Below are 17152 nucleotides of genomic sequence, written 5' to 3' on the forward strand. Positions count from 1 at the left end.
AGTGCCTTTCTTTTGCCCAGAATTTTCTGTCTTGCTTAGACTTCCTTTAGGCAATAACATATTCTTCATAGTACTGTAAACTTTACCCAAATTACTACAAATATTCTTTTTATCTTGAAATTACTTTTAAATTTCAGCTTTCCCAAACAACACATGCAGTTGAGATATTTGTAAATGTAAGGGACAAAAGAAAAACAGACTGTTTAGAATAAGACTTTTAATCTGAATTTTACATGAAAGGGTTGTAATTTTGTAAAATGATACAGAAAGCATTTTTAGGATTATAGAGATTAAAAGTGGTGCCCACAGATTAAAGATGGCGCCTGTATAGGAAATTAATGAAATAGAATGGCAATAAAACTCGTGGACTAAAATGTTGAGGAAATGCAAACCAAGTGATTCTATTCAGGGCATTGACAAATGATGACATATTAAAGCATTAGAATTTATAAGAGTAAATAAACTATATTAAGAAACCAACAAAAATATTGTCCAAGTTTTATTTATCAGGCCTCAGATATTTTTCACATAGCTTGCTCTCTCACTTAATTGAGGACACTGTTCAAATACCGTTTCTTTTTTTTTTTAAGATTTTATTTTTCCTTTTTTCTCCCCAAAGCCCCCCGGTACACAGTTGGGTATCTTTAGTTGTAGGTCCTTCTAGTTGTGGCATGTGGGACACCGCCTCGGCATAGCCTGATGAGTGGTGCCATGTCCGCGCCCAGGATTCGAACTGGCGAAACCCCGGGCCACCGAAGCAGAGCATGCAAACTTAATGACTCGGCCACGGGGCTGGCCCCCCAAATACCATTTCTTAAAGAAGCTTTTCAGAGCTACTCTACTAAGGATAGCAGAACATAGGTTTAGAATGGAATAGAGTTCTAGAAAAGAGAGAGGAAAAATAAAAATTTAGAAAAATCAAGTCAATATATTTGAAATATTCTTACTGACACCAGAAATGAATAAGTGCATATATTCTGTTTGGATCATAATCATTAAGAAGATCAGATATTTTATCATGGGCTCTAGAATTAGATACATTAATCATCACTTGAGATAAGTATCTATGCCAGAAAAATTAGTAGAACAGCCTTTTTGGGGGAAAAGCAGTCTAATATAACTTTAAATAATCAATGCTGTTACAGAGCTCTTTTGGTTAGATCAATTCATAATTAGTTCTTCCAATCTTGCTTCCAATTTGAATTAAATGAGTCTACTTGATTCATATTATTTTGAATTTAATGCATATTTTTAAGATATACTCCACATTGATTAATTGAATCATTTACAATCACTTTTGAAATATATAGTGATATATGGGGCCAGCCCAGTGCCATAGCGGTTAAATTTGCGTGCTCCACTTCAGTGGCCTGGGGTTTGCCAGTTCAGATCCCAGGGGAGGACCTATGCACTGGTTATCAAGCCATACCGCAGCAGGTGTCCCACATATAAAATAGAGGAAGATGGGCACAGATGTTAGCAGAGGGCCAATCTTCCTCAGCAAAAAAGAGGAGAATTTGCAGCAGATCTTAGCTCAGGGCTAATCTTCCTAAAAGAAAAAAATAAGATAAGAAATATATAGTGATATGATAAAGGAATTTGAGTGATCATTCGTGACAATACTTTGTATATATTATAAAATTACATCATAGCACCATTCTAGCAAATATGACAAATGACTGAATAATTATATTTTACAGTGGAAGAAATCAAAGTGTGTAGAGATTAACAGTATACTGAATACCACTGATATTGCCTTGGATAGATATTGGAAGAAAATAATGATTTTTTTGTCTTAGTTCTATAAACAGGTTATATGACATTTCTTGCAACAAGGTACATGTCCTTTCTGTGAATGAGATAATTGTTGTTTTCTGCATTAAGCCCTAGAGTAGATTCAAATATGTCCATGTAAATAACTATAAGAAGGGAAACGTTTTGATAAAATATTTTATTATTATTAAGAATAATAACAATATAATCATGGTTATAAAAATAACTTTATTAACTACAGAAACTTTATATACAAGTCCTAACCACAGTATTCTCTTTTTGGGTAAGCATCCAACTATACCACTCAATAGATAGCTTATCAATTTCCTATTTACACATAAGACTAACAGTCATAATATCCACAGTATTCCATTTTCAGTTTCCTAAAGACAAAAACTTTCTGTGCAAATGGAAATGAACCTACTTAAAATTACAATGTCAAGATTTACAGGGTCCAGAGAATTTTAACATTTTTTATTAGTAAATTCTTAGTTCAAAATTCATTTGAAAGATAACTTCTTTTTGGACCTTACTGTGAAAAGTAATTTATTCACACAAAGATTGTGTCTTTTTATTCAAATTAATTTTATTTTTCAAATGAGTTTGTCCTTAAATATGGAATATAATTGATTGAAAGTAGTTATCTTTTGAATCTCAGTAAATCAGTTTAAAACTTTTTAGTGTGAGAGTTTATTAAAATTCTATACCTTATGATCTTTATATTGCAATACCAGTATTTCTTTTTTAAAAAAATATTTAGAAGCAACAAGAAAATGCCTGACAGCAATTTCACACTTCTTGACAGTGTTTTTTTCCCAAGAGAATGTTGTGGCTATAAGATTCACTTTGTACAGTACCATTGGTACCAACAAGAACTATTCACAGGAATAAGTGAAATACAGTTTTGCTATCACATGCCATTATTGTTATTTTTCTTGCCTTTCAGTGTCTCACATTTGTCATAGTTTGAAACACTTAGATAGCAAGCAAGAGCCTGTTAATACTAGAGATTGACTCAGTATAAACTATTTCACTGAGGACCTGCCCACAGCAAATAGGTAAAAGTCATTATATATTTTACAATAAAATTAAAGCAGTATACAAAAGGAATATCATCCTTTCTGCACGGCAGAGGCATTATGACAAATATTTTAATTTTACATTACTATTCCTGGTAGACATAAGAAAATGTCCACAGTTATAACAGCATATAGCCATTATTCAAACAGCCAAAAAAAAAAAAAATAGCATTGAAAACTTCTAATTTAAAAGATCCTTTTGTCCATCACTCAAAATGAAACGGATTTTTGGATATTTGGATTTTTCACTTTTGTAGTTTATTAAGAAAAGAATGCCCAGGAAATAGTATCTTCTACCAGAGAAAAATGCATGATTATATCCTGTCTTACCACCTAAGGTAACATGGATCTTGTTCATCTTGCTTTCATTGTCGATTCCACCGGTCTCCTTCTATTACAAAGGAAACTTCCCAAAGAAAGAAATGCTTTGTACACCAACTATGATGGTTTATTGGTGGTCTTGTTTTTACTCTTTAATAAAGCGGAAAACATTGAGTTCAAAATGTCTGAGAAGTTAGCTGCATCTTGTATCTAGGTAATCCCTATCTCTCTTTCCATGGAAATTTAGAGGAAAAGACATGAACAAAGTATTTTAAAATGTGACTATTTAAAAATGTTATAATTTTATAAATTTTTACAAATATCATTAATATGTGACAATAAAATTTTGCTGGCAAGAAGAAACTGAAAAATACTTTAATATTTGGGTAATATGCCTTTGAAATTTATGTGTGTTTTGATTAAAATGGTATACTGATAAGGGAAAGAGGAATATAATCAGATAAGATGGTGTGGACTGGCAACTCGTTGGATCTCTGTTTTCATTGTTTCTTAATACCAGCACATATCTTATTACAAAAAAATGTGGCACAAATTGGATAAGCATCTCTGGATTTGCTGCCCTAGACTCTTGAACTAAGCTCTTGGATAAACTTAAAACCACTCTACTCAAGATTGAATAGTGTCCTATAGAGCTTTCAGAGCATTGTCTTTATCCCTGGCCTTAATAGAGATCACTCAAGAGAAACACATAAGAGAAAGAATATTGGATTTGAATCATTCAAATAATTATTTTTAAAGATCTTTTATGCAGGAAGATTTTGTGAAAATTCAGAGCCTATCCTATTACTCTGTTATTTCATTCCTTGACAAATGCATGATCTTTAGCTAATCATGACAAATACAATAATAAGTATGGTAATTTGCTATTATCATACAAAACATGAAATTTGAATGAATATCTCCCGTGGCATTAGAAAAGATCTATGTAAAGAAAGTAAGGTAAAATGAAGATATCTTGATAAAATATCTCATTCAGCAGATTCAACTTTACTTTAAAAAATAATTGAATACAGAGTTTACAAAAGCTAGTTCCTTTCCTTTCCTGTTTTACATTTGTTTCTTCTTTTACTGGAGTAAAGTTTTATTAGGCTAAAAGACTTCCTGGGTGAGAAAGGTATTTTGATTTTTTTCTCCAATATATACTTTAATGCATAATTTACTGAAGGGCTACTTAGAAATCTTTTGAGACAAATGGAAATTTTCTTCTTATATATAAAAAAATTTAAAGAGGGTGAGCTCCAAGCCAATCACAGCAGCAAGCCTTACTGTTAACATTCTTAAAAAATTTTAAATACCAAAACATTTTAAAACTTCACTTGGAACAGTTATCTAAGAATTTAAAAAATACTTTAGGGAAATAGATCTAAAAATATCTTGCATAAATAAGTGGCCCTAAATTTGGAGGGAAGAAATAATACTAATACACATATCACCCTCTTCCCTTTAAGAATTAGAAACTACACAAAATAACTAGGTTGATAAATATATGTAAACATCTAAATTAGGTTTTTATTTAACTTTGTGGGTCATGGCCACACCTTCAGTGCCAACCAGTAAAGGTCATCTGCAAATTATGTGCAGAGGATGAGCTAGTCACTTCTACTGTGCACTTTTTCTTAATATTTCTATTTTTTTCTTAAGGAAAAACTATAGGTACTCATCTTCAGATTATTTAGGGGTAACATTAGATACACCACAATTTGAACTCTAGTGCAAGTACACGTGTACCAGGCATGTGCATATGGGTACATGATTTCGAAAAAAGTTACATGTACTAGTATTATAGGACACACAATAAGGAGAAATGAACGAAATATAAGGTACGGCATATGAGAGGTAATATAATTTGATAGAGAGTTACAATTTAAGGACACAGGTATAAATTGTTTCTGTGAGGTTAAAATAACGTTTAACTTATGATTTATTCACTATTAAAAAACTAACCTTGGAAAGCAGCATAGAGAGATTAATTGATCTTTTCCATTAAATCTTTCATCATCTAGCAATTACACCTTTGCATTTTTTAATCCATTCAAGTATCTTCAGGAGATATGTTACTGCACTTGCATGTACCTTAATTCACTTCAACATTTACAAAATAACACTGACAAACAAAACAACAGAAAACACCCATAAATATTAATGAGTATCTTAACAAACATGACACTCAAGTAGTTGTCTTAGGATTAAGTGACATTTTAATTCCATGTTCTGCAAAATCTTCATGTAAAAGAAAGTTGTATTGATGGAAGCTTCTGACATGGTTACATCAGCTACAACTGTGGTACCTTATATGTTAATATAATTTTGTGTATCCATTTTGCATAATATGCTACTCGGACAAAAATACCAGGACGATTTGGAATGGCACATCCACGACCAGGAACAATGACACCAAGAACCATTCTCATTTTATGTTGTTCACAAACAAGTGGGCCACCATAATCCCCCTAGGAAGAAGACATGCAACAATACAACAAAAAAAGTCTTATTTTAGAAATAAAAATTAATAATTCATTAACATTTCCTATATAGATTCCTACATGTATCTCAAAGGTACATAAATACAGAAAAGAGTAACTGCAACTAAAATATGAAGACATAAAATTGATGTACTAGACCATTGGTTGCCTTCTGTTAAATTACCCAAGTGAGACAGAGATAAGTACAAAAGTTCAAAGTGTTTTATCATGTGTAGTATTCATTTAAGAATGACTTGTCTTTTCCAAAATATTCACTCATCTTTCAAAATAGATTTTTCCTTTGTTGAATGCAGACTAATTAACACAAAACCATTGACAACTATTTATGAAAGTAGATTTTATATTTATTTTTATTTACTTCTGACGTTCAAAATATGTTCAATATAGAAAATTTGAAAATGTAGAAAAATACAAGAACAAATAAAACTCTACCTATAATCACACAGTTTTAACGTCTAAACTACATTAAATTTTCTCTTATTTTTAAAGGTCTTTTTTTTCTCTTCCTCCAATCCTGCCCCAGAAAGATCTTAACAAGTTAAATAAAAACTTGTGGTTGATAAAATAATTCTATTTACTTTTTGGAAATTGCCTTTCCAAGCATAAAGAAGGAATGCTCCTTTACTTACTGTTGATATTAGTTGTTAATATAGTTATATTTATATTTATACTCCTCTTTGTGGGAGGTAGCCTATGATTCTTGGCATTTCTTGTATGGTAACCCTGTTGTATCATGAGATATACATAGGTGGTAGATAGATGAAAGATGAATAGATAGATTGATAGGTTGATTTATGTACATTTTAATATACATATATATTTACACATATTGTTACACTGTTACATTACAAATGTGCTGCATCACTTTCATGTACCATGTAGCCTCCTAAGATTGCAATGACTGGCTTTTGGCATCCTTAAATGAAGAAGAGTGTTTGGAACTATCTTAACATTTCCCCAACAGTGATGTGATGAGATAGAACTAAACTACTGAAAAATTGTCTTCTGTAATAAAGGTGGAAAGAAGACAGCTATCAACATTTCACGATGGGGAAAATCAAGGAGGGGGTGAAGTAGAAGATAAAACAGTAAGGAAAAATAGTTTATTCTAAGAGACTTAATATAAGCTATACCACATGAGTTAAGAAATCTGACTTTTAAATAAATGAACCAGTGATTACTGATGCAAACTCTTCAAAGAAATTCACTTTGGGAGACTATCACTAAAGGTGATGCTGTTGCTATAATACAAACATTTGAGAGATTTCTTTTTCAGGAGTTTAGATTTCTGTGGTTTCAGTGATTATATTACCCTGTTTTAAATATCAGTGATATAAAAAGACATTCTGAAGGATAAATGCATTTTTGAGAAGTGGCAGAATCAATTTGAAGTTGTCTTGTCAATATGGATAAAAAATAACAAATACATGATAGTGTGATAAATACTTCAATGTTAAAGTTAGGTATCTAAGATTATATAGATAATAAACCAGATTACAGGCTATTCCTGAAGAGTAGTTGCCAAAGAATTTTTAGTAATGGCAGTAGGGTTGGGTTAAGTGCATAGCTTCCTAAATGATCTCAAAGATTGGGTCTATCTCAAAACTTCATACTTACAGGGCTCTCAGGGAAAGAGAAGAGAGTACAGGAGAAAGAAAGAAGAAGGAAGGAAGGAAGGAAGGAAGAAGAAAGTAGTAGATTTTTCACTTGTTATAATGAACACAGTAATACCAATTTACTGGAAAGCACCAAATTTGAAAGTGGTTATAAACACATAATCTGTTTCCAACCATATCACTTTAAAGCAGTTCTAAAAACTCTAACTTACTAAAGGTTTTCTTTTCAGGAATAAATCTCAGAGCAATATATATAACACATGCATTTCAATACATATTTATGCTCCATATTTAAGGCATTTTCCTACATGTCAAAAGATATTTCACATTATTGAACTTATTCCATGCTTTGAGACACACGGTGTTTTACAATTCCACAGCTCCCAGGCTTGGAGAGCATGTCTTTTACATTCAAAATAAATCTAAAATAACAGTGTAACAGCTTGTCTATGTAAAATAAGGATAGGAATCCTGCCAAGTTGAAAGAACAGTTGCCTAACAGATGAAATGTCCTAGCTCTTAAAGTCACAAACTTTGACCTTTGGAGTTTTTTTTAAATAGAATTTGTTTATACACACACACACACACACACACACACACTGGCTGGATCCAAAATACAACGTTTAAACTTTTAAAGGCACATATCTCTTAATAAAACTTTAATAGAGTTCATTTAGGGAGAATTTGGTAAGATCAGATAAATTTTTTAAAAATGCTAGAAAAATGCAAGCTATTGTATCAATCTGCATATTGGATACTTCTAATTTGAACAGCTTTCCCTTAGAGTTCTGGCTATGTTAGTTTATTGTTTTTGTGAGAGACAAATGTCATCATAGTTTGCTGCTAATGAAACATGGATTGTCTCACTGTTTAATTACAAGAAATGCACAAGGATAGTACAGGGTTATCTTTCCCCGTTCCTCTTTCTTAGAACAGGCTGTTGTAGAACGATTTTGATTTGAGAAAAATATAAAAAAAATAAACATAAGAAACTATGCTATCCATCACAAACTCCTTACTTAAAAAAACCTCCCTTTTTACCTCGCATGGTCCTGATACAATATTTTCAGCCCCAGCACATATTTCAGACTCATTCAAAGTCACCTTCCCTTGATGATATTGGCTGCACTTCTCATTCCCCATAATATAGAGATGTGCTACTCGTAACAGACCATCAGAGTTGATCACTAGAATGGTGCAAAAAATGTACAGTTAATGAGCACAGTGTAAGGTAAGAAAAATAAGAAACAAATACAATTTTTTAATAAAATAAATATGATATTGTCTTATCTTTTTAAAAATAGCTTACATCCAGTGTAGCCCCAGCCATAAACACTGCAAGTGGTTTTTTCAGGAATCGTGCATCCATAATTAGGTAAATCAATTGTACTAACAAAATCATCCAAGACAGCAGGCCTGAAAAGAGAAAATATAATGGTAAGTACCTTTGACTGAATTCAACACAAAATTAACATATTAAAATGTAGTGTTAATGTTTAAAATGATATTTAGAGAGAAAAGACAGTCATTTCTTTTTAAAAAAAGAAAAAGGGAGTGTCTCATATATAATGTAAAAATTTCAGTAGGTAGTAGAGAAATGAGCTATTTATTTGCTAATATTTAAGAATTAATGATCATTGCAGTTTTTTAAAAATCATTGTTATACTTGTTAAAGTTATCAGATAATTGTTCATTGAGCTTTAGTTTTAGAGCAGGCTGATGAGACTGTTGGCTCAACTTCATTTATTCATTTTTGCAAATTCTGAAAATGCCTCTCTCTCTGTCTCTGTGTATATGTGTATATTTATATATTGACTCACGTATACACATATATAAATATATATGACATGTGACATATGATTTTATAATAAATCTACATGATAGAAAGAATAGCCACATAGCTGAAGAAAAAGTTTCAACAATTCCAGTCTAGGATAAAAATACAAAACCTTCAAAAGGAACTAACCTAGTAAGCTTCAGTAATACCAGATCTGATCCTTCAGGCCCATATACCAGCTGGGAAACATTTAGAACCTGTTTGCGTTTCTCATCTCCTCTTCCATGGACATCATGAATTCCAAGCCAAGCTTCATAATCTTTCAAGTCTTTGTTTCTAAGTGAGAAATTAAAATGCAAAATGTAATTTTAAATTATGTAATATTATTCAGATTTATTGTTATTTTAGCTTATCAGGGCAGATAAATAACCTAAATTTGAAATATGATTCAAAGTATAATAAAGAGGAACACATTTGTTATGGGAGACTATGCATGCATATAAGCAGAAAGAGCTTTTAAATTGCTGAAATTCTAAATGTCTATTTTTTAAAAATTTGATTATGCTTGAAAGATTCTCAAAGTACCTTACAAAAATTATAATTCTACTGCAAATTTTCCTTTTTTATCTCAGCTGTGTATATGCTTGGTTTGTTAATGGAGGTTGAAGATTTATACTAACAAATTCAAAGTGACCTTGATGAGAATCAGGAAATAAGCTTAGAAATGCTGCCTCCTTATCTTTTTGTAAGGCTAATTTTCATTGACAATTATTCCCAGTCTGTTTCTGAGGTGGGCTCTACATAAGAAAAGAGAAGTGAGGATGGAGAGAATTGCGTTGATAATTCAGAAAAAGAATTTCTATGTAGTAATACAGAGTGCAAGTAGGAGGTTCGGGTAAAAATTACTTACATAATTCTGGCAAATTTTTCCCCCAAATGAGAGTAATGCCAATTGTGGAAAGAGGTGGACAGAAGTAGTACCCAATAAGTAAATATCAATTAAGTCAAAGTAAGTTTTGTAAGCTAAATCTAAAAAAAGAAATTTATTTGTTCACCCCATATTGCTGAATCTAGTTATATGAATACACATTCTAAGCCTAAAAGCTAAGTGGGAGCCATACATATCTTCAAATGCTCAAAACAAATATTGGTTTCAGAAACACTTTACCGAGCAGGGAAACATTGTCTTGCAGTAAGAATCCAACTTTCCTTTATCAATGATCCTCCGCAGATATGTTTATTTCTATGAGAAAGAGGAAAAAAAACAAGTAACATCTGTGCAGAAAGCATGCCTGCTAATTACTGCAAAATCTATGGCTCCATTTGTTAAAAATAAATGTATTTGAAAGGAAAATGTAGAAATTAACCCAACTAGAATAAAATGAGTAGTCCTTTTAATGAGAAGGATAGTATTTAGTGATTGTAGCATTAGCACTTTTTTTTAATAATGTGATTACAATTTTATGAATTCAACTTTATTTTTGTATAAGGAACCCTGTCACTACATAACAACATCCATTCTCAGCACACATGTTCACATGTGTGTGTCTATCCTTGTGAGAGAGAGTATGTGCCATAAATACAGGATAATTAGAATAAATAATCACAAAAGAACAACAAATCAATGTAGATCTATTTTAAATTCAGTGTTTGATATGAAAAATGAAATTTGGGTTTTTATTAAACCCTGAAAACTATCTGGTGGTAGTAATGTATAAAATTGTACATTATTGTCTTCTTCTTTCATTACCATTATATAATTCTAATATGTTAACTTAGAATACAACTGTTTGAGCAAATTTATTAGTTCAGCTTAAGACTAGCAATATAATATTTCATTTGTAAAATTTCAACCATTGTGCAGGATGTATCATCTAGGAAATTATAAAATATTTATAGAGAATAATAAATACTAGTACATTTATTTGATGATATCCAAAATCTGTAAATCTATTATGTTTTGGCCAAGAAATGGAAAAAGTACAACTTTTCACAACTTACATTTCCAAAGAGTACAGATGTTCAGAGCTTCAGAAGGCAAGAGAAGAAGATTCCCAGGCTAAGACCACAGTTATTTATGGCCTGTGCCACACAGGATGTTCAGAGCATATATCGAGTTTGAATTTCTATTTCTCTCAGTACATGCTTTGAAAGAATAACTAAACAGCTGTTGTTACTAAGAACTTGGATTTAAAATGAAAAATATTTTTTTCTAAAAGTTTATAGTTTCTGATCTGATGAAAAACAGTTTCACTTGCTTCTCCAGGGATGGAGGCTTTCAAAGAAGTGTCCTTGTACATTCTCCTATTGGCAATAATAAACTCAGAAGTATAAGCCTCTTCTTTTTTCTGGAGTTATAAGATTTGCAAAAAACCAATAATTAATTCAGAGATGTGGATTCCTGGAACATTTTCTATAATAAATAAAATGAAACATTCCCTCCAAATTTTATAGCCTTCATTAAAGCTTTGTATTGCACGATGAGCTTTAATATTCTGGTGAGTCTCACAATTATATTTCAGAGCTACACACCTAGGACAGCTATGCTACAATTATTGACATAAACATTTATAAAAGTTGATGAGTTACTCCTTAAAGAAGGACATCCTAAAAGAGAACTTTAGGCTATCTTCTACCTAGTATTTAAAGTAACATATATATCAAAGGATATAAACTCCATGCTTCCTAAGAATTGGCTTAGTCATAAAAACCCTCAGTTTCAAGTTGTCTCTATTCTACTTTAATGCTACTGTGATTTGATTCTGGTAAAAGATACCCTTTCTTTCTCTATTCTAGGAGGCTAGAGGTAAAGGAACAGGGAGGGGTTCCAAAAAGAGGAGATATTCAAGTTGGTATGTGAAGAATGAGAAGGATTTTCCAGGCATAAAATATGGAAGAAAAAAGCTGCAACATGCAGTGGCAACAACAGCATAAAGGCTTGGAAAGAGAAACATGGGTTGTTGAAAACAAAGGAAAATGTGGCAAGAATTAAGGTGGATTTTAGGGTATGTTGCATGAAGAGGTTCCGATAGAGATAAATATACACAAAGATATTTTAATATTCTCATTACCATATGGTATATATATGTAGTGTATAGAAAATTGCAACATCAGATTTTAAGTTAATTCCTATTTTTAATATTTAATTCTCATAACATAATTACTAAGCTTAATTTTTGTATAACAGCATATTTTGCAAAAAAGAAAACGTCATTGATTCTAAAGAGCATAGAGAGAGATTTGTCAAGAATTTTTTATCCACACTGAATATTATAATAGCAAGACTATTCCACTATCAATATAGTTTGTTAATTTTTTTCTTAATGATAAAATATTCTAGAATTTAAAATTATTACCATTTTTCACTAGGACAACAATGAAAAAGTCAGAAGTTAAAAACAAAATTTCTGATGCAATCATGCATAGGCTTATAGAAAATAAAATCATAATATCCTAGATTGGGAAATTAATAACATATATACTACAGCTACTATGGTAATATAAAAGTATAAGTAGGTTCTCTGCGTTGTCTTTTGCTTAATCAGAACTGAAGTGTCACTTATAATCAGGGACAATGTCAACACATATGGGACCTTTGTGAACATTTAAAAAGGCGCTTATCTGGAGGCATAAATGGGAAAATCCAGGGCTCTTTGGCAAGCATTATGTGATCAGTCCTCTCTTGTGCCGCTTTCAGATGGGTGCCCGTGTGGACAGTACAATCTGCATGATTACACAGCCCCATACTGCTGGGAAATGACTTTTGCAAAATAATCCAAAGACATGTGATTTGTGTCTATTAATAATTACCTGTATTTCAAACTAACCATCCATCCCACATTTGTTCGTGTTGGAATTCCATTTACAACTCGCAATTGTTTTGTTTTGGCGCAAGATATTACAGGATCTAAAAAGAGGACCAAACATAACATTTTGACAAAACATTTTGAAATAATCAGTGCCTCTAAGCTTTCTTAAATGCAATGGTAACTAGACAAATGTAACTGATATAATTGTGTCAGAAGAAGACTTTGGGGGGAAAAAAAAGATAAGTATTATGGCTGGAGGCCCCAAAACTCAGGCCCCAAATGTTTTCTATCCTCATCTAAGTAGACAGAAAAACTAACCAACTCAACGTCAAACAGTATTGCCAGGATAGCGAGAGGGCTTTGCTCTCCTAGCACTAATAAATTCTTCAGGTCTAACACTAATTGTATTTTCCTCACCTCCTCAACATAAAATGGAACAATGTTACTTATACTGATTTTTTCTAAATGCCAATGGAAATCAATAACCTGAGTGAAAAAAAAAACCCAAACTATATTTAGTTTTTTACTTCTGAATTTGTACAGTAAGAATAGAGAGACATTTTGAACTATGTTACTAACATTAAATTTATTGAAATTGTATCCAAATTACATAATTATGATGTCCAAATCATTATATTTAAATGACATAATACAGAATTCTTTGGAGTAAACTTTTTCCTGACCCTCCTCTGTGTTTCTTGCCTTATCCTTTCTACTCTTGTCCATGGTCTAAAATAGATTTCCATTTGCTTCTTCATCCTGGGGCACAGCAGGTAGTCTCTTAAATCAAAAACCTTGAGTAATTTCCCTCAGCGCAAGAAATATGTGAAAATCAAAAACAAGCAGCTCCCAACAGATTTTCTCAAACTGAGGATTAACTTAACCTCTCATATTGTGTCATCTCTTGCCTGGTAGAGAATGCAAAGAGCTTTAGACAGAGATGCTGCATAACTTTCCAACTTTCTGGTTTCACTCTTTCTGACTCTAGCATCCTGATTTAATATAAAGGATAAAGTCCATTATATATATTTTGTCTCAAATTAAAAGTAATATAAATGCTCTTTTCAAAGTGAAATATAACATCTTACATTTTCTGATAGAGAACTGAATTTCGATATTCAGTCTGCAGTTGCCTTTGTAACTCCTGTACACATGCACATAGAAAAAATTTTCTTAAAGATAAAAACAGATTAACTTGTTTTTATGACAGAAGTTAATGTGGTGATAAAATATTCTTCTGTGAAGAAACAATGACATCTTTTCTGACTCATAGAGGCTGAAATGCACCATATATTTTGAAAGATTACTTACGGTCTAAATTGACTATTGTAGGTGTGGTATCACCTTCACCTGTAAAAATAAATATATGCAATATACATAATTCATACATACACATTTCTGTTATATAGCACCAAAGCCATATATTGAAATCTATCCATGAATTTGATAATTTACTAAAATTCTTGACATTTTATTCAAAGATAAAATATAATAATTCTCATTTGAGTAATTGTGTATCACTTTTACTGAACAATATTGAAATTACATGCCTTCTAGTGGTGGAGGATGTGAGGACAGCTCTGTTTCATGACTGTTGAGGTTCTCAGGTGTATGGTTTAATGAGTGTTGGCAGCTTGAATTACACTGCTGGCATCAGGGAGCTGCCTCATTCTACCAAGCTGCCCAATACTGCACACAAGGAACATTTCACTGAATAAGAATAATGTTTTATTATGGTTTGCTTGGGCCATTCATATAGATAGACTTTTTTCCTGTAATTTGGCCCATTTATATTTTTTCTGAAAATTACTTTTATTTTTTTATATGGTTGAGGGTAACTGAAACTTCATATGCTTCAGAAAACTCTTCAAGAATTCTAGAAGATTGAAATCAACATTACTAATGGACAGAGGGATAAAAAATATAATTATGTTTTGTTAGAATACTTCAAAGATTGATTTTTCCAGATGGTACCAAACAGAAAAAGTATGGAAAAAAAAGAACACTGGAAACTGCAAATGAACTCTATAACTAAATCCTCATAACTTACTCCTTTTTCATAACCTCCCTACTGGAGTTTTATTGTTACAAAGAGAAAGACTTGGAAGATGCTAGGATTTGAAAATACTTGTGTAATAATGAATGAGGTACAAGACATTTCCCTGAGTTTAAGGTCTGACTGTTCAGAATTGATGGCATCGAGTTTAGTCAGGCACTATTTGGAGCCCGCTGGTTTTTAATCCCTGGAAATACCCTGAGCTCAAATAAACCAGCAACAAAACAGTAATGGCATATGGATTCCTTTGTAACAGATGCAAATTTGATTGTTATTTATAGTGAATCTCAGGAGAATTAATGCATGTTAAAAGGTTTTTATTTATGTTCATTTTCCAGATCTAGCCATTTTAAATGAATGAGGGTAAAGGCGAACGCATAAATTTCGTCATTTCTCTTTCCCTTTAGCTTATCCTGGCGAGGATTTTGTCTTAGCTGAGGTCAGTGTTTTAGTTCATAGTACAAATTAGGATTGAGGCTGACTATGGTCATTAAAACATCAAGAATATTGGTTTTTCCACTCAAGTCAATTACTTGAAAATTCTAAAATAAAAAACTAAAAATTTATTCCTTATGTTGTTGTGATGAGAAAGACTAGACTATTCATTCTATCCTTAATTGCACATCAAGTTCATAATTCTAAGTATCAAGTTAATAGGTCAACAGAGTATTTAGTTCATTATTTGTACCTTACTAAAATATTTAAAGTTTTAAAAATTTGTAGATATTGTAAATTTGGGGTTTTAATAATTGACAGTTATATTCATTATAAGTTACATTTATGCTTCCCTGTAAGCAAATATGTCTCACACTTTCGAATAAGCTGAAATACCACTTAAAATCAGATTTCTGGAGATTCTGGGGTGGTGGTTAGATTATGAATTTTGAAAAAGAATTTCAAGTTCTTCTTTTGCACACTTTGAGCAAAACTTTGAGAAACTGCCTTCTAGGTCTTTTCCATTTTATCAAGTACTGTTCTCACTTCTCTTTTACTTTTCCCCCACTATCTCCACACCAATATTCAAATCTGAAAAAACATATTTGATACAAATCTTATGTGATAAAAATCTTGATTTTGTATTGATTTAACTTAAATTTGAAGAAGGAAAATGTGTTAATGATCAAAGTTCTACTTATGGAAGAGTAGGCAAATGTGTGTGTGTTTATATGGCCTCAGGACCAAATATGAGCTCTTACTGAAAACATAGAGAAACCTTTCTTTTAGAAAATTCTTAAAGTTTTGAGTCAAGTTCAAAACTCTATGAACATCACATATTTTTCCAGGCAGAAAGCTATGTTCCCAACCTCTTTATATATTTCAGTATTAACATATATTTGTTAAATGATTATATTTGCAATTATTTACATAAATGTCTCCTCTCTATGCTGAAAATTATTTGAGGGTAAGACACATTGTTTATATTGTTGTAGACCTAGCATGTTATATACAGATTTGCACACAATAGCAGCTCAATTTAAAATTGTTCATCAATGAATAAATAAATACAAACTGAGATGGAAGTAACTTGCTCAAGGCACTTATACCAATAGAGCTAGAATTTTTACCCAGGAGGTCAGAGTTGAAGCTTGTAACCCCGACACTCTCAGTAGTTAATACTAAAGATTTTTCTATGACATACTGAATGTGTATGTGTATAAACAAATATATATGCATTTCTACAGTTTTATTTTTGTATATTTGATAATCTTAAAAATATGTTAAATATTATTTTGTAAGCAATTTTTAAAAAGGAATAAAAACCTTTACATATTTTGTAATACAAATGTATAATGTGAAAATGATTTATACAGTCTCTGCAGTTAAATAAATAAGAACTCAAATCTTCTAAAGATAAATTTTATTAGCCTTTCAGCACGAAGAAGTAAATAAATCCTGGATGCAAATATTAGTTAGAAAAATGACAGTGTAAAAATATTTAATGAAATTAATGTTCAGAATACACTGAAATAAAAATGAATTAGGGGCCAGTCCCATGGCTGAGTGCTTGGAGTTCTGCTTCGGCAGCCTGGGTTTGAGGGTTCAGATCCAGGTGTGGATCTATTCCACTCATCAACCATGCTGTGGAGGCATCCCACATACAAAATGGAGGAAGACTGGCACACGTTATCTCAGGGCTAATCTTCCTCAAGTAAAAAAAAAAAAAAGAGGAAGATTGGCAACAGATGTTAATTCAGGGTGAACCTTCCTCACCAAAAA

The 17152-nt window shown here is 31.7% G+C and overlaps 1 protein-coding gene across 5 annotated transcripts in view; it reads right to left on the reverse strand.

Annotated features, from left to right (window-relative positions):
- Positions 1 to 206: 206 nt before the first annotated feature.
- The window catches only part of HGF (hepatocyte growth factor), a 76533-nt gene continuing 59587 nt past the window's right edge, over positions 207 to 17152 (reverse strand). For 3 of the 5 annotated variants that reach the window (XM_014855374.3, XM_070507260.1, XM_014855376.3), the window contains 7 exons: positions 14191 to 14229; positions 12881 to 12977; positions 10239 to 10313; positions 9260 to 9406; positions 8603 to 8709; positions 8335 to 8480; positions 1933 to 5644 (listed from right to left, as the gene is read on the reverse strand). In XM_014855374.3, coding sequence (XP_014710860.2) covers positions 5468 to 5644; positions 8335 to 8480; positions 8603 to 8709; positions 9260 to 9406; positions 10239 to 10313; positions 12881 to 12977; positions 14191 to 14229 — 788 coding nt within the window. In that variant the 3' untranslated portion in view covers positions 1933 to 5467. Of the gene's footprint in view, positions 1550 to 1932; positions 5645 to 8334; positions 8481 to 8602; positions 8710 to 9259; positions 9407 to 10238; positions 10314 to 12880; positions 12978 to 14190; positions 14230 to 17152 lie in introns of those variants that run through there. The other 2 variants (XR_011502694.1, XM_070507269.1) reach the window with 2 other exon arrangements.

The sequence above is a fragment of the Equus asinus genome, chromosome 1 (genome assembly GCF_041296235.1).
Source record: "Equus asinus isolate D_3611 breed Donkey chromosome 1, EquAss-T2T_v2, whole genome shotgun sequence".
Taxonomy (NCBI): Eukaryota; Metazoa; Chordata; class Mammalia; order Perissodactyla; family Equidae; genus Equus; species Equus asinus.